General features: G+C 30.9%; 1 protein-coding gene and 1 long non-coding RNA gene across 2 annotated transcripts; one reads left to right on the top strand and one right to left on the bottom strand.

Annotated features, from left to right (window-relative positions):
• Positions 1-1,245: 1,245 nt before the first annotated feature.
• LOC134690105 (slowpoke-binding protein-like) lies at positions 1,246-14,225 on the bottom strand. Its single transcript, XM_063550114.1, has 10 exons — positions 14,109-14,225; positions 9,667-9,740; positions 8,789-8,886; positions 8,141-8,218; positions 6,744-6,892; positions 6,250-6,360; positions 5,519-5,614; positions 5,163-5,248; positions 4,219-4,337; positions 1,246-1,352 (listed from the first exon to the last, which is right to left on the bottom strand). Exons 1-10 carry the CDS (start codon positions 14,142-14,144, stop codon positions 1,246-1,248), a joined length of 954 nt encoding a protein of 317 aa, XP_063406184.1. The 5' UTR covers positions 14,145-14,225.
• Positions 14,226-14,563: 338 nt separating this feature from the next.
• LOC134709577 (uncharacterized) lies at positions 14,564-25,806 on the top strand. Its single transcript, XR_010105986.1, has 4 exons — positions 14,564-14,740; positions 23,437-23,486; positions 24,987-25,036; positions 25,506-25,806. It is a non-coding gene; the product is annotated as an uncharacterized LOC134709577 (long non-coding RNA).
• Positions 25,807-26,608: the final 802 nt, after the last annotated feature.

Genomic DNA, 26,608 nt, shown 5'->3' on the forward strand with positions numbered 1-26,608 from the left:
ATTCTTTTTTAAAAAGTGAACGATTACAAAGGGAGGATGACAAATGATAACAATAAAACACATGGCCTATTAGTCCAGGTTGGATAGAAAAAAAAAACTCATCATTGAACTATATTGCAGTTTAAGTATCGATGAAAATACAGTGACAAAATATTTTAATGTGTACACTTACAAAGGACATAAAAATTTTAAGTGCCGTCTAGAATAATAAATTGGGATAATGCATGCTTATAAACCTATACAATTCAACTTTCATTTTCCTTATAAGTGACATAATGAAACTGAAGTTAAAAGGTACATATGCATTTGGTAATTTATTACTGGAGACTCATAAACATAAGACTTTTCAATTTTTTCATCTCCTTTAAATTAAAACTTCTACTATAATAGAGCTGTATTTTTTTTAATCCCCATGTGCAGCAATCATTTTGAGACCAGCCCCTGCTACATTTGCCAAAAATTTATTGATGTGTCCCATTATAATTTTCCAACGGGGACAAAATGACCCAATTATTTATTACTTTGCATAAAGTAATACTTATGTAACAATGAGTGCCAAGTCAAAAACAAACCAAACAAACATTGTTGATCAATTTGCAGTAATTGTGGTTTGCTGTTTAAAAGCGTAACATGTCTCCATTGCTTACACTATATTAGAAAATTAACAAATCAATAAGAAATAAAAAATTTCTACAAACTCTGATCTAAGAAAATCTTAAATTAACAATGACATGATAGTATTCGAAAAAAAAATTACAGAACAATTACTGAAGCATCCAACTTAAGACAAAAGTGCAGAAGCTTAATTTATTTCTTTGCATATAGTATTACTTATGTAACATTATCTATAAATATCTCAACTAGTCTAATTATCATTGAATTCATGTTGGAAGTCTAGGATATGGAAGTTTTACAACATGCATCAAATAAAGTAAACATCATTAATGTTTTATGAAAATGTGGTCACTGTCAGTTGGTTCATGCCAGACAGACAAGTATAAACCTAAAAATCATTCCATACACAAAATAAAGTGATCCTATTGTTAATATTACCTGAGAAACAGAACAGACCAAAAAATTGATCAATGATATTCATTGATATCAAGCAATTTATAAAATTGAGAATGGAAATGAGGAATATGTCAAAGAGACAACAACCAAATCAAAGAGCAGACAACAGCCAAAGACCACCAATGGGTCTCCAAAGCAGCATAAAAAGCTTGCCCCTAGAGTTGCTAGAAGATTTTAACTTACATTTACAGCTTCAGGATTTTTGCACTCAGACAAGTCTACTGGTGTTGGGTGAGCTGTCAGTAGTTGTTTACCAGTACACATCTCATAAAACAAATGACCTGAAATACCATGTAAAATCTAATAATTGGGACAATATCCCTAATGCACCTTGAAATGAGGAACTCAAAAGTCACATGTTAAGAAAAAATCTCTGCTAGGTTATTGGACATGTTTCTATTTTTTACAAATGACTGAGCTTAACCATTTGTGGTGATAAGAAAGAAGAGGAACATAGAATAAATGTGTAAAATCTATGGAGCTATTAATGTGTTCAAAGAACTTAGTGTGTTAAAAAGGGTATTTTTTACCACAAAGAGCTGCATCACGAAAGGATGTTTGGGGTATGCTAATTTACAGAAAAAGTAACCTCACTTCGCACCCAGAATATTTAACCACATATGTGACCAGATGCTCTGCAGAGCTGCTTATAAGGACCGCAGAGGTTGAACCCTGAACGGTTGGGGCAAGTATGGACACAACATTCAAGCTGGATTCAGCTCTAAATTTAGATTGTGATTAAATAGTTGACACAGCATAGGTTTCTGACACAGAATGAATGTGGTCTAATGAACTTATTTTTTTTGTTTCGTCTTTGAGCAATTCACTATGCTGTTGAATATTAATTAAAAAAAAATTCACGTCCCCCTTTCCTGATCTCAATTCAAATTTCTAATGGCCCCAATAACTACTCATTTAAATACATAATAAAATATTAAAATGTAAAAAGTACTGAATGGTAGAGATTGTTTTAATTTATCAGTTGGTAGTAAAAGTGAATATACATAGTACATTGTATAAAACAATTATTTAAGTTGATTCAACTGCTATTCTGGACAAAGAAAGATAACTAAAATTTTCAAAGAATATTGAAATTTTTTTGCTATTGCACAATACAAAATGTATAGTGCAATTACATATTTCTTGCCATTGCGTATTACTGTGCAATTGAAAATACTTGCCATTGCCCAATGATGTGCAATTGAAGATTTCTTGCTATTACGCAATACTGTGTAATTGAAAATTTCTTGCTATTGCACAATACTGTGCAATTGAAGATTTCTTGCTATTGCTGAATACTATGCAATTGAAAATTTCTTGCTATTGCACAATACTTAATATGATAACTTTGGATCCTGATTTGGACCAACTTAAAAACTGGACCAATAATGAAAAATCTAAGTACATTTTTAGATTTAGCATATCAAAGAACCCCAAGGATTTAATTTTTGTTCCCTTTGGACCTTAATGTAGACCAGTTTGAAAATGGGACCAAAAATTAAGAATCTACATACACAGTTAGATTCGGCAAATCAAAGGACCCCAATTATTTAATTTTTGATGACATCAAACAAAGTTTAACTTTGGACCCTTTGGGCCCCTTATTCCTAAACTGTTGGGACCAAAACTCCCAAAATCAATCCCAACCTTCTTTTTATGGTCATAAACCTTGTGTTTAAATTTCATTGATTTCTACTTACTAATATTTAAGTTATTGTGCGAAAACCAAGAATAATGCTTATTTGGGCCCTTTTGTTTACCCCTAATTCCTAAATTGTAGGAACCAAAACTTCCAAAATCAATCCCAACATTTCTTTTGTGGTCATTAACCTTATGTTAAAATTTCATAGATTTCTATTTACTTAAACTAATGTTATAGTGCAAAACCAAGAAAATGCTTATTTGGGCCTTTTTTGGCCCCTAATTCCTAAAATATTGGGACCAAAACTCCCAAAACCAATCCCAACCTTCCTTTTGTGGTCATAAACCTTGTGTTAAAATTTCATAGATTTCTATTTTCTTTTACTTAAGTTAGAGTGCGAAAACTAAAAGTATTCAGATGCCACAGACGATGACGACGCAAACGAGATAGCAATATACGACGAAAAAAATTTCAATTGTGGTCGTATAAAAATGTCATAGCTTCAAAACGAGCTATCATACATATCCAAGTTTACGATATGGACTGAGCTACAGGAAAAAATCATTACCACTACTGCCTATGTAAAACAATTAAAAGTATTGACCCAATTACAAATCTTCAAATGATTGACAATTGAAGGTTCTATACCTACAAGTTCACACTTTTTTTTTCATTTTTGTTTCAATGAACTAATATGTTGGTTTTTTTTTTAAATAGTGGAGAAAAATTGTTTAATCTAAAGGTCACTCAAGGGATTAGGAGAAAGTTTGGCTTACACTGATTTCAAATCAACACATGTTTTTAAATCTTTTTATCAAATATGGGAGATAATCTGCTTCTTTTGAATTAATCAAAAGATAGCTAACTTAACACTGATTCCAAAATTATGAGGTTTCTATATTATAATTTACTAAAAAAAGGAAACAATTTCCAGTTTAGAACAATTTGTCTGCTTACAATACACTGATTCCAAAACTACACACACTTTTGCTTGAAATAAGGGAGACAATTGGTTATAAAACAAATTTTCAGGTGTCATATGACAGCCTACATTAGTAATTACACAAAATTCAAAAACAAATGTTTTTTTAATTTCTTTTATTTGATAAGGGAGATAATTTGTTATTCCTGGTTTACTGAATGTCACTTCTAGTGTTACATCATTGGTTGCTTTATGTTGATTCCAAAAATATATGGTAAAATATAAAACTAATAATGGAAATGGGGATTATTTCAAAGAGATAACGACCAGAGCAAAGAGCAATTTTCTCAGTCTCATACAAAGTATTTAGATTTGATGTTGTCAGTTTATTTTAGACAGTTTGAAAGTTCCTCTGATATCTTCATATGCCTCTCTTTTTTGTGTACTTTTCTAACACCGTATATATATTTATTGTACATTTTCTATGGATGACTATGCTCGGTATACTATAGAAAAGTTAATTTTGCAACACTGTGGTGTCGGGTAAAACACTATATATGAATATCAATTCTAACATACTTACCAAAACAGACACTGTCTATGGCATCTATTTGTTTACTAATTTTTTTCTGTATGAGTGGATACAGTTTTGATGTATATCCTAGGAATGAATTCTCTATGGCAGCCAACCTACAGATAACACTAAAATTATGTAAAAAGTTTATATTACTACATTAATCAAGCAACCTATGCCTGACATTTGTTATCTGAGCACAATTTGATTCCTTAAGACTAAACTTGTAACAAAAGGCAATCATGGTAATCAGTTGGCATCATATGAACATTGATTAGCATATCAACAGTATTATACTTGACTTTTGATACAATTTCGATATACTGACATAAACTGTCAGATTGACAGTTCATCATTAGAAGTGTGCAAAATTAGCATACTTATATCTGCCTTAGAATCTTTATTTGTGTAAAATTTCTTTGTCAAAAACTTTTACTTTTGTTTTTACAAGCCACATTTTTCATATACATGTACCAGATGTTGACTTGACACTAATAAAACATGGAACAGAAATAGATACGTAAAATCTGTGTTTAGGTAGCTCTTTTCTCCTTATTACTTCAAGAAAATACTTCATTAAAATGAACATTATATAAAGGTATCAATGATTATTTAAGCAAAGTAACTACTGCATCACTAGCCTGTCAACACTGAGGTTGAGAGTTTGAAACCCTGTCGTCTGGCAGGTGCACTCAACTCCAATCTTGATTGACTAGGATTGTCAGTTTTTTCTACTGAAGGGAGGTTGTTCTCTCCTGACACTCAAGTTCATTCACCAAAAAAACTGATCATCATGAAAAAGCACAATAGTATTGATGGTGGTGTTAGACACTAATCAAACAATACAATTAATGTCCGAAATCAAAATTGAATAATCTATTAAATTAATACCAACAGTCAAATAATGTCTTTGCTACATTGATATTTGGTCAAAATTAAATACTGTAACTCACGTGCAACATCCATCAGATATCATAACATTACTAGAGGTTAAATGCCCATGTGTTGGAAACCCTTTGCTGTCTAAATACAGTAATGCCTAAAAAAATATCATGACATTTTTTATAAAGTAATTTGTATATTTTTATTTGACACTTTATATATATTAATTCCTTTCTGTATTTAAAATATAATGCAGTATTATAGATAAAAATATTTCTTTGGTTAAATTAAATTAAACAAAGGTCAATTTACTATTTCAATTTTTTTTTTAATCCTTTAGTTAAAAGAATTGAAGAGTTTTTATCTTATTGAAAGGCCCTTATCATGCCTACAGTTGTACAAAATCAGATTCAAAATACATTTTTACCTCTAAAATCTGTCTCCCAAAAAGTTTAACTTGAGTATTTATTAATCCTTTGGTTTTGTGGAAATATTTATCTTGGTAACTTCCTGAATAGCGTTTCTGAAAGTGATAAAAATGGAAATTAAAAATTTACAAAATGAAATAAATTCAAAGTAACAAGATGTGATTAGATGTGAGCTTTTGCATCATTCATATACCTTAACTTTTGTTAGACTGAAACAAAAGGTATCTTTTAAAACTTACTGGTATACTGGTTTAATATTTAACACAAGATTTAGGATGTTTGCTACTTTGTTGCTGTAAAAATTCCCTTGCAACTTCCTAGGCTGATATATTACGGTGGTCAGCTTTTTAATGGAGTAAACCAATTGTACACATACTTTATCACAATTTTCTATAAAAAAAATGGCAATCCTTGTCAATTTTAATCAGTGTCAAACACACCTCACCATGAAAGGATTTCATACTTAAAACCTCAGGGTACATAGGCTAGAGTTCATTGTAAATGCTCTTCTTGTGGCGTTTTTCAATTGTTCACCGAAACTAACATGATTCAGAGAAAATTGTTCTCAATACTGTCAATTTGGTCTTTAAAACTTTTCCAACATGCAGAAAAGTTATTATTTTCAGAATTTTAATAGTCCTGCTGAGGCAAGAAAGTGCAATGCATAAAACCAACATTTACAATTCATCATACTATCTGAAAGAATCAGAAACAAGGTATACAATTTTACCTGGAAAATATAATCTTTAAGTGACCCTCTGCTTGCTACAGGCTGAACAACAACAACAAGCTTCTGGTCTATTACAAAATCTATATCTGTTGTCGGGAAAACATACGGATGCTGGAAAAATTAAACAACAATATCTGAATTAAGCAATAAATAATGATTAGAAAATCTGTTTTAATATTCTGACAAAAAGATTAGTTGCCACATCTTTTTCAATGTAAAAAAAAGATGATGTGGTATGATTACCAATGAGACAAAAAAAATACCAAATTTCTTTTAATATAAAAACAAGAATATGTACTTAGATTGCGAACAGGTTAACAAATATCCACCAAGTTTCATATGGCTTAGATTTAAGCAAATTTAGGTCCCTCAACAGCCAAGTTATGCAACAAAATGTGCAATATCTAATTCTACAATAGATTTACAGTTAAAAATTAGCCTCTTAGTGAACAAAAACATTACAATTCATATAAATAAAATAAGAAATAGTTTACTTTTAATATTGAAAACAATTCTTTTAATGTTCTTCTTGTTGATGAACTGAATGGTATAGGTATGTTAGAACACAGTTGTGTTATTGTCAGAACATTTTCTTTATTCATGCTGTCTTTGACACTAAACCAATGTCGACCAAATCTAGAACCTGAAAAACAAGAAGATAATTACAATTAACTCACTGTGCAAAAACTTATTTACCCAAAAAAATACGGTCAATAAAAAATTATTGCAATATTTTTAATGCAAATAATGTGTCTTGGTGATTATCAGAATAATAGAAACTAACATTCTAATAATTGAAACATTGACCTGTATGCAGATTTTTAAGAAGTCTCAATTGTTAAACTAACATTTTTGTCCATTCAGGAAAAATCACAATTAAAATACATGCAATGATTTCTGAACTTACATTCTATCATGACATTCTTCAAATACTTTTTTGAGTACACATCCGTGGTAAAATATGAATATATTGTTTAGGCTGTTCAGATCTTACTCCTGTGTCATAAATATTTTTATGAATGAGCTAACTGTCATCATAGAACGATGACGTAAAAATATAAGCATTTAAGGGAAAATGCATGCTAGGGAAACCGAAAATCATCACAACAAGGACACATGAACAAACAATACTAAAATGTGTTATTTAAGCCATATATTGTATATGTCGTGTACAAGTTGCAATTTTGTACAGGTTATAACATGTACAACAAGAATGTGTCCAAAGTACATGAATGCCCCACTCACACTATCATTTTCCATGTTCAATGGACCATGAATTGGATAAAAAATATAATAAGGCATTAAAATTAGAAAGATAATATCATAAGGAACATGTGTACTAAGTTTCAAGTTGATTGGACTTCAACTTCATCAAAAACTACCTTGACCAAAAACTTTAACCTGAAACATGCACTTTCATTTTCCATGTTCAGTGGACCGTTAAATTGGGGTCAAAAGTTTAATTTGGTTTAAAAATTAGAAAGATCATATCATAAGGAACATGTGTACTAAGTTTCAAGTTGATTGGACTTCAACTTCATCAAAAACTACCTTGACCAAAAACTTTAACCTGAAGCGGGACAGACGGAGGGACGAACGGACAGACAGACAGACAGACGAACGGACGCAGAGACCAGAAAACATAATGCCCCTCTACTATCGTAGGTGGGGCATAAAAATATTAAGTTCCTGTCAATAAAAGGTATAGATCTAAGCTTATCACAGGACATGTGTCCCTGTTATTGCCATGTGAGTTCCTGTCTCCTGTAGTTAAAAATGAGGTGCCTTTTGAATGATCACTGGTTATTCATTTAAAGGTTAAAGTTTATGCCACATCCACTCTCATTTATAAGATGATCACAATACAAGCAACATAAAACTTGAGACTTACCAATATTTTCCATTCTTTGGACGGAATCATATTGTGGATTAGATCTCATATAAAACTGACAACTCATCCATGCTTCATCTACAATTCAAAATAAAATATTATCTTTCAATGTCTATAACTAAAGCATTTAGCTATCTATTATAGGAAAGAATATTTTTTGCTAAAAACAACTTTCTTTGGAAGGAACAAATCTCCAGAAGTCTTATATCTAATATCTAAGTAACATTTACAATATTTCATAATTCATACAGCTTTTCTCTAGGGAAAGTTTTTCAATAGCTTGCTCAGCAACCCCATTTTTTTTCCAATATTTGTTTTTTCAAACTACATATCCAATACAGTATTGTCAAAATATTTTCCAAATTCTCATTGTTTCTACTACATTTTTCAAAGACAAAAGTTTGACATTTGTTCAATACATTTCTTATAAAAAAAAAAAAATCCAAAGACATATCTACTGCGCCAAGAATTCTCATTCATCCAATGCTTGTGATTCAAGTTCACGAACAAAGCATCTTTTGCTATAATTTTGCTATATCAAAATTTTCCATTGAAAAAGACTTTTAAAATATTATTTTTAATTGTCAAATAAATTATAAAACCTTTACATCTATTTCATCTAAAATTTCTAACGATAAAAAATCTTACCTCTCAAAATGTTTTCCTGCTGAGTTTTTTCAAATCTGATTTTCTGTGGTAGTGACTGTTCATCCCTCAAAGCTGTGTAGTCAAAGCGACGACATCGTCTATTATGAGAAAAACGTATTTTTCATATTAAAGGTCAGATTCTTTTGTCTATATCTAATTTTTATATGTGATGTACTTTGATATACAAGTACTTTTCTAAAACGATATTGAAATGAAAGCAACACGAGTGTTACTAGTATAGCATCAGAGTTCATCTTGATTTGTTTTTTTTTTAATTTTTGGGGCACATTTCACATGTTTCACAAAACATATTTGACTAAAGTAGATCGTAAGTACTAAAATGTTCATAACTTACTATTAGTATTTTGTCTTGTAATATTTTTTACGCATGAGTTAGCTTGCCACTCATGCTAAAAAAAAATACAAGACAAAAGACTTAGTGAGTCCTGAACATTTCATAAAATCTGTGTAACTTTTTGTGATTATTGTTAGTATTTTTGTCTTCTTTTTTTACATAGAAATTAGTTGCCCCAGCTGTATTTTATCACTGTTTCCCTTAAAAATATAGTAAATAAGTGTATCTTTAAAATAACACTTAATACATTTCATGGGGGTATAATATCCAAATTAATGGTATTACCTTACAGGTTTTATACATATATTTATGATTATTTTTTTTACATGTCAAAATATTGTTAAATCAAATTATGATATTGTAGATAATGCCTTGATCATTTCCCCAAACTTTGAAAAGTAATTGACATTTCACAGAATTTTCCTGTAACTTTTCTAATTTTTGTAATGATGGTGCCCATGTTTGATTGTAGTCATAGCAGTTTGGACTCTTTAAAAGGATGGCAATGAAAAATACACCATACCTGCATCTGGTACACATGCAATAAATAATAATAACTACAGCAATCAATAGGACTACACCAGCTACTATTGGAACCTGTAAATAATTTTAAATGATTAAAACAACTATAGACATAATAGACAATCCAAAATTCAAGAATTGGATAAGCATATCCTTTTTCCCCAATCACTCGTTTCATATGACTTAAAAGTTTTATCAGTCCTCCCACTGTCTATATCACTCTGCTCAGCTCCTAATAAAATTGTGAATTACCAAAAAAAAATGTATGGCTTTGTGAAGTCAAATACATTGATTCTGCCTTAAAAGATCTTTGACCAGGACATATCAGCGACATCATCATGTTTGAATTTCAACCAACATTAATAAGTTTGACCTGAAGTTATCAAGGCATATCTTCTGGTTGTAAAATATGAGCTGCTTGACACAATATGTAAAGTCTGTTTTATCTGTGTCAAAATCTTTAATTGTTTACATAGGCGGTTATGGTAATCTTTTTTCCTGTAGCTCAGTCCATATCGTAAACTTGGATATGTATGTATGATAGCTCGTTTCAAAGCTGTGACGTTTTCACATATGTGGTTAAATTTTCGGGGTACGAAGTGAGATCACTTTTTCTGTAAATTAGCATACACCGAACATCCTTTTGTAATGCAGCTCCTTGTGGTAAAATATCCCCTTTTAAGGTAGCAATAAACAGTTAGGAAAAAATACTAAAATTTGCCCTTATGAATTTTACCATTCCCTTTTCATTGCTTTCTTGCAATATCAAGCTTACTGTTTGTGTCATATATGGGCATATGTATGTAATCAGAATCTTCCATAGATTTTATTTCCAGTATATAAAATGGTAAAATATAATTTCTTTTTGGTGTATCTATGGCAACAATCTGCATGTATTTGTTATAAAATATTGCAAAAAGGGGGGGAAAGATGTCACATATTTCCCCAAAATTTGACTTAAAGTAGAATTTCAATTGCTTGAAGTAATACCTATTCTGAAACTGTGTACATATATCATTCAGCAGATCCAATGAAAATCATATGTCTTTCATCTCATTTTTTTGTAAAAATGCATCAAAAACTTCGTGTAGAAAAAGAGTGTTTGTAAACAGTACATTAATTTCTGGACCGATGGACGGTCTAGCTATGAAAATACGGATTGTCAAACAGAAAACAGCCCATAAAACATGTAAAAAATAATCTTGATGCTCTTATAAACCACCTTTGAAGGCTAAATTAGCACTCATCTGTCTAAAAATGAATTTTATTACACAATAACTTTCCTATTTGAAAAATCCACAGGGGCCATAATGCGAAACTAAACTCCTAACTGTGTATTGCTACCTTAACACAATTAGTTCTTTGAAAATTTAATACTTTGAACACATTTAATAGCTCCATAGTTTTTACACATTTATTCTATGTTCCTCTACTTTTCTAATCACCACAAATAGTTAAGTTCAGTCATTTGTAAATAATAGAAACATGTCCAATATCACTACAGAGATTTTTTCTTTACACGTGACTTTTGAGTTCCTCATTTCGAGGCACATTAGGGATGTTGTCCCATCTCGTTCGCTGATCTCACTCGACAAAATGCGTCATATTGCAATTGTGATTCATAGCTGATATTTTACAATACCAATATGGACCATAATTTGGTATTCTGCCTGTGGTTTCTTTTGGTATCCTTTTTTATAAGTTCTAAAACTTTAACTTTTATTCTGTGGGTTGTGTTGGTGTTAGAATAGTATTAATGGAACAATTGAGTTTTTCAAGAAAAAATTAATACATTTTGATTCACCATTTACGTGACAGGAAAACAAACAGGAAACCAATCTTTATTTTCTTTATTTTGCACAATATATTTCAAAAGACATAAATGAACACAATTACAAGTGTTACTTGCTTCATGTTAATATTTAAAATGTATTTTCAATGTTTAATTAAAGTATTTTTTAAATGCGACAGGAAACCATAAGAAACCAAAAGCATTTTTCAAGTTTTATTTTATTGCAAAATCTGCTTAAAATAATCTGAACAGTATACTTTTTCTTAAAATCCATCTTTAATGTAACAGTATTATAAAACTCCTAAATACAAAATGAAATATGTGCTTGTTTTGAAAACAATTAGTAAATTTATTCAGAAATTTCCACCGTTTCTTCATTGATACAGGATACCATAATCGTTGTATCTTGATGTTTAAGCCAAAAAAATGTATTTATATTTGGTTTTGAAATTCTAGTTATATACAATTTATTCCAAATCATTGGCAATGTAAAATTCTTTAACTCCAGTAAAGAAAAAAACTTTTAACTTGGAAATCTTTAAAATAGGCACCATGTGATATTTGTGACCTGTACACCATCTACATGGTTTCCACATTTTAACCTACTTTAGTGGGCTAAAATCAATAAAGTACTTCCTTTCAAGTCATGCATGGTAAAAGTTTACTTCTCCTTTGACAAGTTTATTGCGTTTCTGATAAGTGTTTGCAGAACATGAATAAAAAAAAATAATTAAAAATTGTGAAAAGATACCAACTTTGTACATTCCAAGTGTAACAATATATTAACATGTATTTATTATTAAATTATATTTATTCACCTAAAATATCCAGTAAAATTTACTGCTGAAGTAAAATCAATCCAACGAGCATTGGTACAATGATAAGAGACGTAATTTCGATTAAATTTTCCAAGGACTCTTTACATCGTTATCGGGAAACGAAGTGTGTTCTAACGTCTGTCAAATCTGAAATCGATTTTGTCAAGTCATTGGGCATTTATTTTCACACAGGATCGTATGTAACATTATGCACATAGGAAAAATAATAGACCCCCGGCGCAATCTCTTTGAAAATTGTATTTTCCTCTTTTAAACAAGACGAAACAAGTCTACAGATTATGTTTGCTAACATCCCGTTGGAAACAAAAACGATGTTTAGACCTAGTATTTCGTAAATCCGGCGGTAATGGCGTGATCACATGTTAGTCACATGTTTCAAGTATGACTGGAAATGAATAGACAAACAATTTTAATTAAAAAAAAGGAAATAACTGGACTTCTGTTTCGTGTGAAATGTAACGCATAACGATAACGTCATTTTCTAACTTAATTATTACGAAAAACAGAACTATCTAGAATGTAAATCCTCTCTGATTTACCTGTTTGAACATCTCCCAACAGTTCATATTTGCATATTGTTATAAAGAATTCTATTACAACAAAGCAGATTACATCATCTAAAATTTGCGTTACGAAATCAGACTCCAAAGTTACACCACTGTTCTTACACCTGCTACAGAAATACTTATAATTCTCAGCATTTTCTTCTGACTATTCTTATTGGTCGATGTTCTTTATTATTTGAAAGCAAAAGTTACGAATTTGCCGGTGACGATTATCTATAAATCAGTCAGCGTTATGCAGTTCGGAAGCAATAAGTAACGCGAGAAACGACACAAAAATACGGTCGTATAATCTTTGAAATTTGTTAATTTCAAATTTTTTTCTGGGGAAGAGTAGCATACACTTGTATGTTGATAAAAATCAAGGCTTTTTTATATGTACTTACAACTTTTCTTACAGTAATACACATTTTTATCACTTTTCTATAGTTATAGGAAACGAGCCCAATAGCAAATTATGGTCCATATGCAGACAACCTGCTAATTGGTACAAATCGACTTGCAGACAACATACTAATCTGATGATACATATCTATGCACAGGAGTTTGAAATCCTAGCAATAACGGTGAAAAAATATGCCAAACTCAAGTATCACAGTAGAAGTTTGAAATCCTAGCAATAACTGTGTAAAAATATGCCAAACTCAACTAACACAGTAGAGCTTCTCTCGAAGAGCACGAGAGAAGCTCTATTGTGATAGTCGAGTTTGGCATATCTTTAGAGCTCGAGAGAAGCTCTACTGTGATAGTCGAGTTTGGCATAACTTTAGAGCTCGAGAGAAGATCTACTGTGATAGTCTAGTTTGGCATATTTTTACACGGTTCGTTATTGCTAGCATTTCAAACTCCTCTGATCTATGAAACATGTGCACACATAATGGTCATTTATCTATTCTTGGAACTGAATGGTGGTTTATTCCTCGAATAATGATCAATATTAATTATTATTCGTGTTCTTGCCTCTTGGATATATAGGCTATTATAGCTGTCTCATTGATGTTATTACTCATATCTCCTGTTGTTGTAAAATATGTGAATTTTATGGGATTAATCCTTTTAAATGCCATGAATGTTAACTACTCTAGTTGGAAAATAAGTATTTGAATGCCGATTTGCCCTGTTTTAGGACTTCGGCTTCGGTCAGTTCGGAAGTTCAGTTTCGTTCATGAACAACCTTTTTCTTTGTTTTTCTCATGTCTTAAACAAATTGTGGTTCGTTTTTATGGATTTGAATGAATCTATTATTTACCCAGACATTATCCTCTAAGAAAGTTCTAAATGACATTTCTTCAATTCAGCAGTAACATCATTTAAACTTTGAGATCTTGCACCGTGTGCTAATCGTTCAAGGGAGATCATATGACAGACGACGGAAGTTTACACGGGGGACAACTCAAATTTTCCAAATTGACTTTTGGCGGGAAAATAGATTAATAATTTTAAAATTAGAAAAAAGTCAGTTCAGTTCAAAGTACCTGTACTTTGTCCACTGCGACAGTAAATAGCTAAATATTCTTTTATTAATGAAAGGTAGAAATTCTGGCATCTGAACAGTATATAACTCTATTATATGATCGAATTAATCCATCCCTAATAATTATCGATGCAAGACGTAACGGCCATACGAGGTATATAATATACACGGTTCCTGATACAATCACCGTAACTATCACCGTGGTCTGTGCGCATGCGCAAGAAACGCCCACCGAATTTCCTACTTTCATTTTTGAAAAATCTTCTATTTGGAGATAGATTTGTACGCATCTATTTACATTTTATCTGCGAAAGAAAATACACTTGCTCAGTTGCTGAAGTGGCTCTCTTTCTCGTCCTTAAGAGCACACATAACTTCTAAAACGTAAAAAAAAAAACATGTGAAAGGTATGAAAAAAAATGCATTGTAACAATGAAAACATACATCATCTTTAAATGCAAAATAACATTTAAAAGGAAAGGAGGCTCCCCCCCCCCTTTTTCCTTTTCCAACTACAAAATGTGATCTGGTTCAAAAGAGCCGGACAATTAATACTTTTCATGTGTATATGTCAGGTCAGTGTTCATAGGAGGTGGCCGAAATGTTTTCTTGCGGAGTCCAGAAAGTTTTAAAAAGATTGTTATGGATCGTGCATGTAAGAGGGGGATAGGACCTTTATCAAGGGTCTCATTGGGGTGTTCCGATCCCGGATCCCGCTTACTGTTTTATCAGATTCCTGTATCCTGCTTACACTATATACGTAAGCAATTCTCATTTTTTTGTCATTTCCCTGGTCCCGCAAGACCTCATTTCCCGTTTTCATGACACAATAATTTGACTTTCACGTGTCATGCTTACAAATGAATTGGCAATCCCATGTCACGCTTAGACATCAATGAGACCCACTATATCGGGACTCCAAGATCAGGTGTTTTTCGGGATTGACTATTTAGGGATCCAGGATTTTTTTTTTTGAATTTCGGGATGTCGGGATGTCAGGATTTAAATTCGGAATCTCAGGATTTCATGTTTTTAAGCCCAAGATTTTGGGATCAGGACTCTTCCTATCCCCGGTCATGTATGAGGGCGATACTTGTAATCCTGGGAAATCTTGGTACTTCTGTCTTAATGAATAACCGTAAAAAAAAATTGCCAAATGACAATTCTAACAGTAATCACCACTCTATTCATCTATCAACACACTGTATATATTTATCACCATTCAGTATTAATCATCATTCTGTATTAATCACCACTTTGTACAACACAATATAACTATCACCATGCTATATATTTATCACCATTCTGTATTAATCACCACTTTGTACAACACTGTATACATCTATCACCATGCTATATATTTATCACCACTCTATAAATCTATCAACATGCTGTATATATCTAAAACCACAGTATATATTTATCACCACTTTGTACGACACTGTATATATACCTAACACCAACAGTGTTTAATTTAGATCTTTCTGTATATATTTTTCATTATTGAGCACAATATATATCTATCACCATCTACAATATCTATCACCTAACTTTATCTCTCCATCACCATACTTTATCTCTCTATCACCATACTTAATATATATACCACTTCAGATATATATATATATGTTTACATGCTGTTGTGTTTTTTTGTTTTTTTTTTGTTTTTTTTGTTTTTATTTTGGTCGGGTTGTTGTCTCTTTGACACATTCCCCATTTCCATTCTCAATTTTATTACATGCACACGTATAAAATTGTGGTTTTTATCCATCACAATCATAGGTTTGAACGTAGTTTTCAATTTAGACTTGTTTATATAATTTGCGAAAGCAAATTTACAGATCTAACATTGTTTGGATGATGTTTAGACGAGTTGTATATATATATATATATATATATATCCACTAACTATCCACTAACTATATATCTATGTCCTTACTATACATCTATCACATCACGTAATCTATCACTACACTTTATATCACCAATCACCACTTTATATTAATATCACCACACTGAATATATATATATCACCAATTTATAAATCTATGACTGCTTTATAATTCAATCAACACACTATATATAACTAAAACCACTGTATATAAGTATCACTGTTCTGTATAAATATCAATTTGTACAATACTGTATAAATTAACCACCAAAAGATGTTTATATTTGTATCTCTCTGAATTTCTTTCCATACTATAGACCTCAACTGCCTCCCTTTATATGCTTATGGCTTCACTGTTTATATTCATCGCCTTGCTAGATATCTTTTAGGTAGCTTCACATATCTCTTCCCACAATTCATATATCTATCACCTAACATTATACACCAATCACCCCACTTTATATATCTATCACCTCACTGTTGTCTTTCACCATACTATATATATATGCATCACCACTCTTTATAAAGCTGTCACCACATTTTATATCTAGCACCACACCTTATTTATCTATCATATCACAGTTTTACCTATCATCTCTCTTTATATTTGTATCACCATACTGAATATATCTAGCACCTCTCTCTATATATATGACTTTTCTACATTCTTGTAATCATGCACATGTTCTATGTACATGAAAATAGGAATATGGTATAATGAATGTTGGTCAAACAACCTTATTGAATACATTTATGTATCCTTTAGTAACACATTTTTATAGTGACTATTTTAACACATGAAATTTCATTTTTATCATACCACACACTGCATATCTATTGCTACAGTCTCTTTATCTATTACCATACTCTCAATATCTATTACTACATCCCTTTGTGTATTACCACATTATAAACACCTATCTCATGGTATATATCAATCACTACACTCTTTAATTATCATCATACTGTTTATATCTAAAACTTAATTGATGACCTGAGTAAATATTTAACACCCCAATTGATACATCTTTCACCTTTCTTCATATATCTATCATCTTACTTGATACATTTATCACCTCACTTTATATATTTAGCACTTCACTATAGCTATATATATTGATATCCTAACTATATATACATATATATATCAATCACATCACTTTATTTATATATCTATCACCTCACTTTATATATCTATCACCTAACTTTACATATTTTCCCCTTAACTTTAAACATCTGTCACCACAATGTATATCTATCACCACACCTTGTATATATATCACCACACTTTGTATATTTATCACCTCATTTTATATATCCATCACCACGATTTTCATATCTATCATCACACTTAATATATCTATCATCACACTTAATGTATCTATAATCACTCTTAATATATTTATCACCTCACTATATACATCTATCACCACACTGTTCATATGTCACAACACTATATATCTATCACCACACTTTGTATACCTATCATCACCCTATATACATCTATCACCACACTGTTCTTATGTCAAAACACTATATATCTATCACCACACTTTGTATACCTATCATCACCCTATATACATCTATCACCACACTGTTCTTATGTCAAAACACTATATATCTATCACCACACTTTGTATATCTATCACCACCCTATATACATCTATCACCACACTGTTCTTATGTCAAAACACTATATATCTATCACCAGACTTTGTATATCTATCACCACCCTATATACATCTATCACCACACTGTTCTTATGTCAAAACACTATATATCTATCACCACACTTTGTATACCTATCATCACCCTATATACATCTATCACCACACTGTTCTTATGTCAAAACACTATATATCTATCACCACACTTTGTATATCTATCACCACCCTATATACATCTATCACCACACTGTTCTTATGTCAAAACACTATATATCTATCAACACACTTTGTTTATCTATCACCACCCAATATACATCTATCACCACACTGTTCATTTGTAACAACACTTTATATAACTATCACCACACTCTAAATATCTATCACTACACTTAACATATCTTTCACCACACTTTATATATCTATCACCACACTTTATATATATCCATCACCACACTATTCATATGTCAAAACACTTTATGTATCTATCACCAAATTAAATACATCTATCACCACAGTGTTCATATGTCATAACACTTTATGTATCTATCACCTCTTTTTATTTTTCCATCAACACAATTTTTATATCTATCATCACACTTAATATATCTATCATTAAACTTAATATATTTATCACCTCACTAAATACATCTATCACCACACTTTGGATATCTATCACCACCCTATATACATCTATCATCACACTGTTCATATTAAACAACACTTTATATAACCATCACCACACTCTAAATATCTATCACCACACTTAATTTATCTATCACCACACTTTGCATATCTATCACCACACTATTCATATGTCAAAAACACTTTATGTATCAATCACCAAATTATATACATCTATCACCTTACTATTCATATGTAAACTAACTTTATGTATCTATCATCACATTTTGTATACAGTCTCTTTATCTATTACCATATTCTCAATATCTATCAATAGGTCCCTTTGTGTATAACCACATTATAAACACGTATCAACTTACTATCAGCTGACGGTATATATCAATCACTACACTCTATAATTATCATCATACTGTTTATATCTAGACCTTAATTGATATATCAATGACCTGAGTAAATACTTAACACCCCAATTGATACATCTTTCACCTTTCTTCATATATCTATCATCTTACTTGATACATTTATCACTTCACTTTATATATTTAGCACTTTACTATAGCTATATATATTGATGTCCTCACTGTATATACATATATATATCTATCACCTCACTTTATATATCTATCATCACACTTAATATATCTATCATTATATTTATCCTCACACTTAATATATCTATCATCACACTTAATATATCTATCCTCACACTTGATATATTTATCACCTCACCATTTACATCTATCACCACACTGTTCATATATCACAACACTATACATCTATCACCACACTTTGTATATCTATCACCACCCTATATACATCTATCACCACACTGTTCTTATGTTACAACACTATATATCTATCACCACACTTTGTTTATCTATCACCACCCAATAAACATCTATCACCACACTGTTCATATGTAACAACACTTTATATAACTATCACCACACTATAAATATCTATCACTACACTAAATATATCTATCACCACACTTTATATATCTATCACCACACTTTATATATCTATCACCCCACTTTATATATCTATCACCACACTATTCATATGTCAAAACACTTTATGTATCTATCACCACACTTTGTATATCTATCACCACCCTATATACATCTATCACCACACTGTTCATATGTAACAACACTTTATATAACTATCACCATACTCTAAATATCTATCACTACACTTAATATATCTATCACCACGCTTTATATATATATCACCACACTATTCATATGTCAAAACACTTTATGTATCTATCACCACACTTTGTATATCTATCACCACCCTATATACATCTATCACCACACTGTTCTTATGTTACAACACTATATATCTATCACCACACTTTGTTTATCTATCACCACCCAATAAACATCTATCACCACACTGTTCATATGTAACAACACTTTATATAACTATCACCACCCTCTAAATATCTATCACTACTCTTAATATATCTATCACCACACTTTATATATCTATCACCCCACTTTATATATCTATCACCACACTATTCATATGTCAAAACACTTTATGTATCTATCACCACACTTTGTATATCTATCACCACCCTATATACATCTATCACCACACTGTTCTTATCTTACAACACTATATATCTATCACCACCCAATAAACATCTATCACTACACTGTTCATATGTAACAACACTTTATATAACTATCACCACACTCTAAATATCTATCACTACACTTAATATATCTATCACCACACTTTATATATCTATCACCCCACTTTATATATCTATCACCACACTATTCATATGTCAAAACACTTTATGTATCTATCATCACACTTTGTATATCTATCACCACCCTATATACATCTATCACCACACTGTTCTTATGTTACAACACTATATATCTATCACCACACTTTGTTTATCTATCACCACCCAATAAACATCTATCACCACACTGTTCATATGTAACAACACTTTATATAACTATCACCACACTCTAAATATCTATCACTACATATGATATATCTATCACCACACTTTATATATCTATCACCACACTTTATATATCTATCACCACACTATTCATATGTCAAAACACTTTATGTATCTATCACCACACTTTGTATATCTATCACCACCCTATATACATCTATCACCACACTGTTCTTATGTTACAACACTATATATCTATCACCACCCAATAAACATCTATCACCACACTGTTCATATGTAACAACACTTTATATAACTATCACCACACTCTAAATATCTATCACTACACTTAATATATCTATCACCACACTTTATATATTTATCACCCCACTTTATATATCTATCACCACACTATTCATATGTCAAAACACTTTATTTACTATCACCACACTTTGTATATCTATCACCACCCTATATACATCTATCACCACACTGTTCTTATGTTACAACACTGTATATCTATCACCACACTTTGTTTATCTATCACCACCCAATAAACATCTATCACCACACTGTTCATATGTAACAACACTTTATATAACTATCACCATACTCTAAATATCTATCACTACACTTAATATATCTATCACCACACTTTATATATCTATCACCACACTATTCATATGTCAAAACACTTTATGTATCTATCACCACACTTTGTATATCTATCACCACCCTATATACATCTATCACCACACTGTTCTTATGTTACAACACTATATATCTATCACCACACTTTGTTTATCTATCACCACCCAATAAACATCTATCACCACACTGTTCATATGTAACAACACTTTATATAACTATCACCACACTCTAAATATCTATCACTACATATGATATATCTATCACCACACTTTATATATCTATCACCACACTTTATATATCTATCACCACACTATTCATATGTCAAAACACTTTATGTATCTATCACCACACTTTGTATATCTATCACCACCCTATATACATCTATCACCACACTGTTCTTATGTTACAACACTATATATCTATCACCACCCAATAAACATCTATCACCACACTGTTCATATGTAACAACACTTTATATAACTATCACCACACTCTAAATATCTATCACTACACTTAATATATCTATCACCACACTTTATATATCTATCACCACACTATTCATATGTCAAAACACTTTATGTATCTATCACCACACTTTGTATATCTATCACTCCACTTTTTATATCTATCACCACACTATTCATATGTCAAAACACTTTATGTATCTATCACCACACTTTGTATATCTATCACCACCCTATATACATCTATCACCACTCTGTTCTTATGTTACAACACTATATATCTATCACCACACTTTGTTTATCTATCACCACCCAATAAACATCTATCACCACACTGTTCATATGTAACAACACTTTATATAACTATCACCACACTCTAAATATCTATCACTACACTTAATATATCTATCACCACGCTTTATATATCTATCACCACACTATTCATATGTCAAAACACTTTATGTATCTTTCCCACACTTTGTATATCTATCACCACCCTATATACATCTATCACCACACTGTTCTTATGTTACAACACTGTATATCTATCACCACACTTTTTTTTATCTATCACCACCCTATATACATCTATCACCACACTGTTCTTATGTTACAACACTATATATCTATCACCACACTTTGTTTATCTATCACCACCCAATAAACATCTATCACCACACTGTTCATATGTAACAACACTTTATATAACTATCACCACACTCTAAATATCTATCACTACTCTTAATATATCTATCACCACACTTTATATATCTATAACCCCACTTTATATATCTATCACCCCACTTTATATATCTATCACCCAACTTTATATATCTATCACCACACTATTCATATGTCAAAACACTTTATGTATCTATCACCACACTTTGTATATCTATCACCACCCTATATACTTCTATCACCACACTGTTCTTATATTACAACACTATACATCTATCACCTTACTTTATTTATCAATCACCTCACTTAATATATAAATCACCACACTCTCTATAATTATCCCATAATCATTGTATCTTTCCCCACAATCTCTATGTATATCACAACATTATAAACACCTATCATTTTACTTTATTTATCAATCTCCTCAGTTTATACATGTTATACATCAATCACCACACTCTCTTTGTTTATCCCCGTATTCTATATCCACCTCAAAGTCTATGTTTATCTGCACATAATAAACACCTATCACCTTACTTTATTTATCAATCACCTCACTTTATATATCAATCACCATATTCTCTATATCTATCTCCATGATCTTTGTATCTACCCCCACAATTTCTATGTATATCACAACATTATAAACAGCTATCACTTTTCTTTATGTAACAATCACCACACTTTCTTTGTTTATCCCTATATTCTATATGTACCCTGAAAGTCTATGTGTATCTGCACATAATAAAAACCTATGACATTACTTTATTTATCAATCACCTCACTTTATATATCAATCACCACATTCTCTATATCTATCCCCATGAATTCTGTATCTATCCCCCACAATCTCTATGTATATCACTACACTATATACACCTGTGCCTTTAGTTAAAATACCAATCACCTCACTTTGTAAATCAATCATTTCATTTTATATGTATCACCTCACTCAAAATATCTATCACCTCACTGTTTATATTTTCACCTCAATTTGTATATTATGTCTATCACACCACTGGGTATATCTCTCAAAGCCCTATTTATACCAATTTCAAAGTGGATATGAGCATAATAATAATCCACTTTTCTGTACAGAAATCTGTTTATGTGTTTTTAGATTTTAAAATAAAAATTACTCAATGTGACACCTATCATTGTTATTTTTTTTCAGAAAAGGGAAACTAGATATTTGAGAGATAGAAAATAGAAGAAAAGGAAAAGGTAATCTTCATTGATATTGATAGTATTATACATATGAATGTAAAGAGTTAATTAGCAATCAAACAATCCTGGTTGAAATGAAATAATTGAAAAAAAATGTTTTTTAAAGAATAACTTCTCCAAAATGTCATGCAATATTTTATGTAAATATCATGTCAGGTAACTTTTCAATAAAAGTAGCAAATATGGTATACTAACTGTGGGTCAATGATTCTAACATTCAAGATGAGTAAACCTTATAAATATATTGCTTCAGTGTTATTGTACTTGTAGCATTGTCTACATAATACATCTGCTGGAACACACATAATGTACATACCACCACATATTATGTATCTACTACAATACATGATATAATTATGGCCACATATAATATAGCTACCGCCACACATAATCAACCACCACACTATTTTGTTGATCACCACACTGTTTGTCTATCAACTCACTGTGTTTATATATCACCGCACTATGTTTGTCTATCATCTCACTATTGCCTATCACCACACTATTGTCTATCATCACACTATGTATGTCTATCACCACACTTTGTTTGTCTATCACCACACTGTGTTTGTCTATCACCACACTATGTTTGTATATCACATGTTTGTCTATCACCATACTATGTATATATAGCACCACACTTTGTTTGTCTATCACCACACTATGTTTGTCTATCACCACACTATGTTTATTTATCATTACAGTATGTTTGTCTATCACCACACTATGTTTGTCAATCACCACACTATGTTTGTCTATCACCTTACTAATGTCTATTACCACAATGTGTTTATCTATCACCACACTATGTTTGTCTATCACCACACTATGTTTGTCTATCACCACATTATGTTTGTCTATCACCTCACTATTGTCTTTCACCACTGTGTGTATATCTATCACCACACTATGTTTGTCAATCACCACACTTTGTTTGTCTATTACCTCACTATTGTCTATCAATACACTGTATATCTATCACCACACTATGTTTGTCTATCACAACACTGTTTTTGTCTATCACCACACTGTATATCTATCACCACGCTATGTTTGTCTATCACAACACTGTGTTTGTCAATCCCCACACTATTGTATATCAGCATACTGTGTTTGTCTATCACCACACTATGTTTGTCTATCACCACACTGTGTTCATAAATTACCACACTATGTTTGTCTATCACCACACTACACTATATACACCTGTGTCTTTAGTTAAAATACCAATCACCTCACTTTGTAAATCAATCATTTCATTTTATATGTATCACCTCACTCAAAATATCTATCACCTCACTGTTTATATTTTCACCTCAATTTGTCTATCACACCACTGGGTATATCTCTCAAAGCACCCTATTTATACCAATTTCAAAGTGGATATGAGCATAATAATAATAATCCACTTTTCTGTACAGAAATCTGTTTATGTGTTTTTAGATTTTAAACTAAAAATTACTCAATGTGACACCTATCATTGTTATTTTTTTTCAGAAAAAGGAAACTAGATATTTGAGAGATAGAAAATAGAAGAAAAGGAAAAGGTAATCTTCATTTTTATTTATTTGTCTATCACCACACTATGTTTGTCTATTACTTTAGTATGTTTGTCTATCACAACACTTTATATTTTAATCATCACAGTTTACATATTCACCAACACATTCTTATTACCAATACTAGATAAAAAGAAATAGTTATGATTAAGCCTTGTTTTCTCCCTATATTGACATTTCATAAAAAAGGTAAATCATGGTTCTTGGAAATGCATTTCTAATGAAAAAAAATGATTTGAACTTTTCATTTAAATGATTGATCTCACAAATGAATTGTATTTCTGCATTACAAATTTTACAATTTGATACAATCTGGGGATTATTTTCTGTCTTTGCATTGATGAAACACTTCTATTTATTCTCAGATGGAAAATAAATGTCAACTGTTTGAGACATTTAAATTCTGTATTGTATTAGACTAATTATTTATTCAACTGAACCATATATTATTTTGTAGGTTAATCAAGATTTAGTGCTGGCCACACAATTAAGAAAGAATAAGAACAAGAATGTCTTTACAGAATAGGGGAGACTATTTTACTGCACTTAGATTTGTGTTTTTGTTATAATTAACTGATATTGTAATTTGTCCTTGGATAAAATATCTGCAATGTGGAGGACAACTGAACTGTGTTCTTATATATTGAAGACCTACAATGATTTAAAATGCATGAACTTTATACTACTGGAAAATGGTTATCATTAAAGTAACAAACACAGAATTAATTTACATGTATAAAATGTTATCTGAAAGGTGAAAGGTGAAAGTAAACAGATTGCTGGATGTTTGAATACAAATCTAAGCAGTTGTATTGTGTAGTTAAGAATATATTTACGTTGTTTATGCATTTATATATTGGAATATTTAGAATTGTACAATATGTTTAATTTTCTGAAACCTTCGTTCTATGCTATGTAGGTTTGATTTTCATGAAATAAAAAGTTCTAAAATTTAATTATTACTTTAACTTAATATCAATGTGATTATTTTCCAGCAACAATTGCTATATGATTGCTTTTCTATATATATAATGAAATTCTTCATCACTTTATTGACAAGAACTAAATATTGTGTCTATGATGATAATAAGAAATTGTAAACAGTCTTATGATAGGGAGACTTGGAATATCTTGAAATGGTTGTATATTAAACTCATGAAATAGAGTTATTGGTTTCCGAAATTTTTCAGATTATTCCGGAGGGAACATCTACAATCTTTTATGCACATTTTATATATTACCGACTGTAAGACATACATAGGTACTTTAGTCAGGGTGGAATATCCAAAAGACACTTACATAGTAGGGTGTATTATTGATATTTGAGCGGGAACATCAACAATGCATCATACACAGTTCTATGGTATTTTTCTAACTGCAGGAGAGATATATATATAGGTACACTATTATGGATGATATTCTCCATGAAAATTTATTCAGTAGCTGTAAGTGTCGAACTAAGATGACATCTACAATGCTTCATACACATTTGATATTTTACTAACTGTAAGGGATATATAGGTTTATTAGTAAGGATGACATTTTTCCAAGAACATTTAT

Source organism: Mytilus trossulus, chromosome 1, assembly GCF_036588685.1.
Source record: "Mytilus trossulus isolate FHL-02 chromosome 1, PNRI_Mtr1.1.1.hap1, whole genome shotgun sequence".
Taxonomy (NCBI): Eukaryota; Metazoa; Mollusca; class Bivalvia; order Mytilida; family Mytilidae; genus Mytilus; species Mytilus trossulus.

Bases quoted from the DNA above. Each gene is read 5' to 3' on its own strand.
- LOC134690105 (XM_063550114.1), bottom strand. From the start codon at position 14,144: ATGTCATTTAGAACTTTCTTAGAGGATAATGTCTGG. The intron at 8,887-9,666 runs GTATGGTGTATT...TTCTCATAATAG, and splicing joins TGCATGTGTACCAGATGCAG to ACGATGTCGTCGCTTTGACT. The intron at 8,219-8,788 runs GTAAGATTTTTT...TTTGAATTGTAG, and splicing joins GCAGGAAAACATTTTGAGAG to ATGAAGCATGGATGAGTTGT.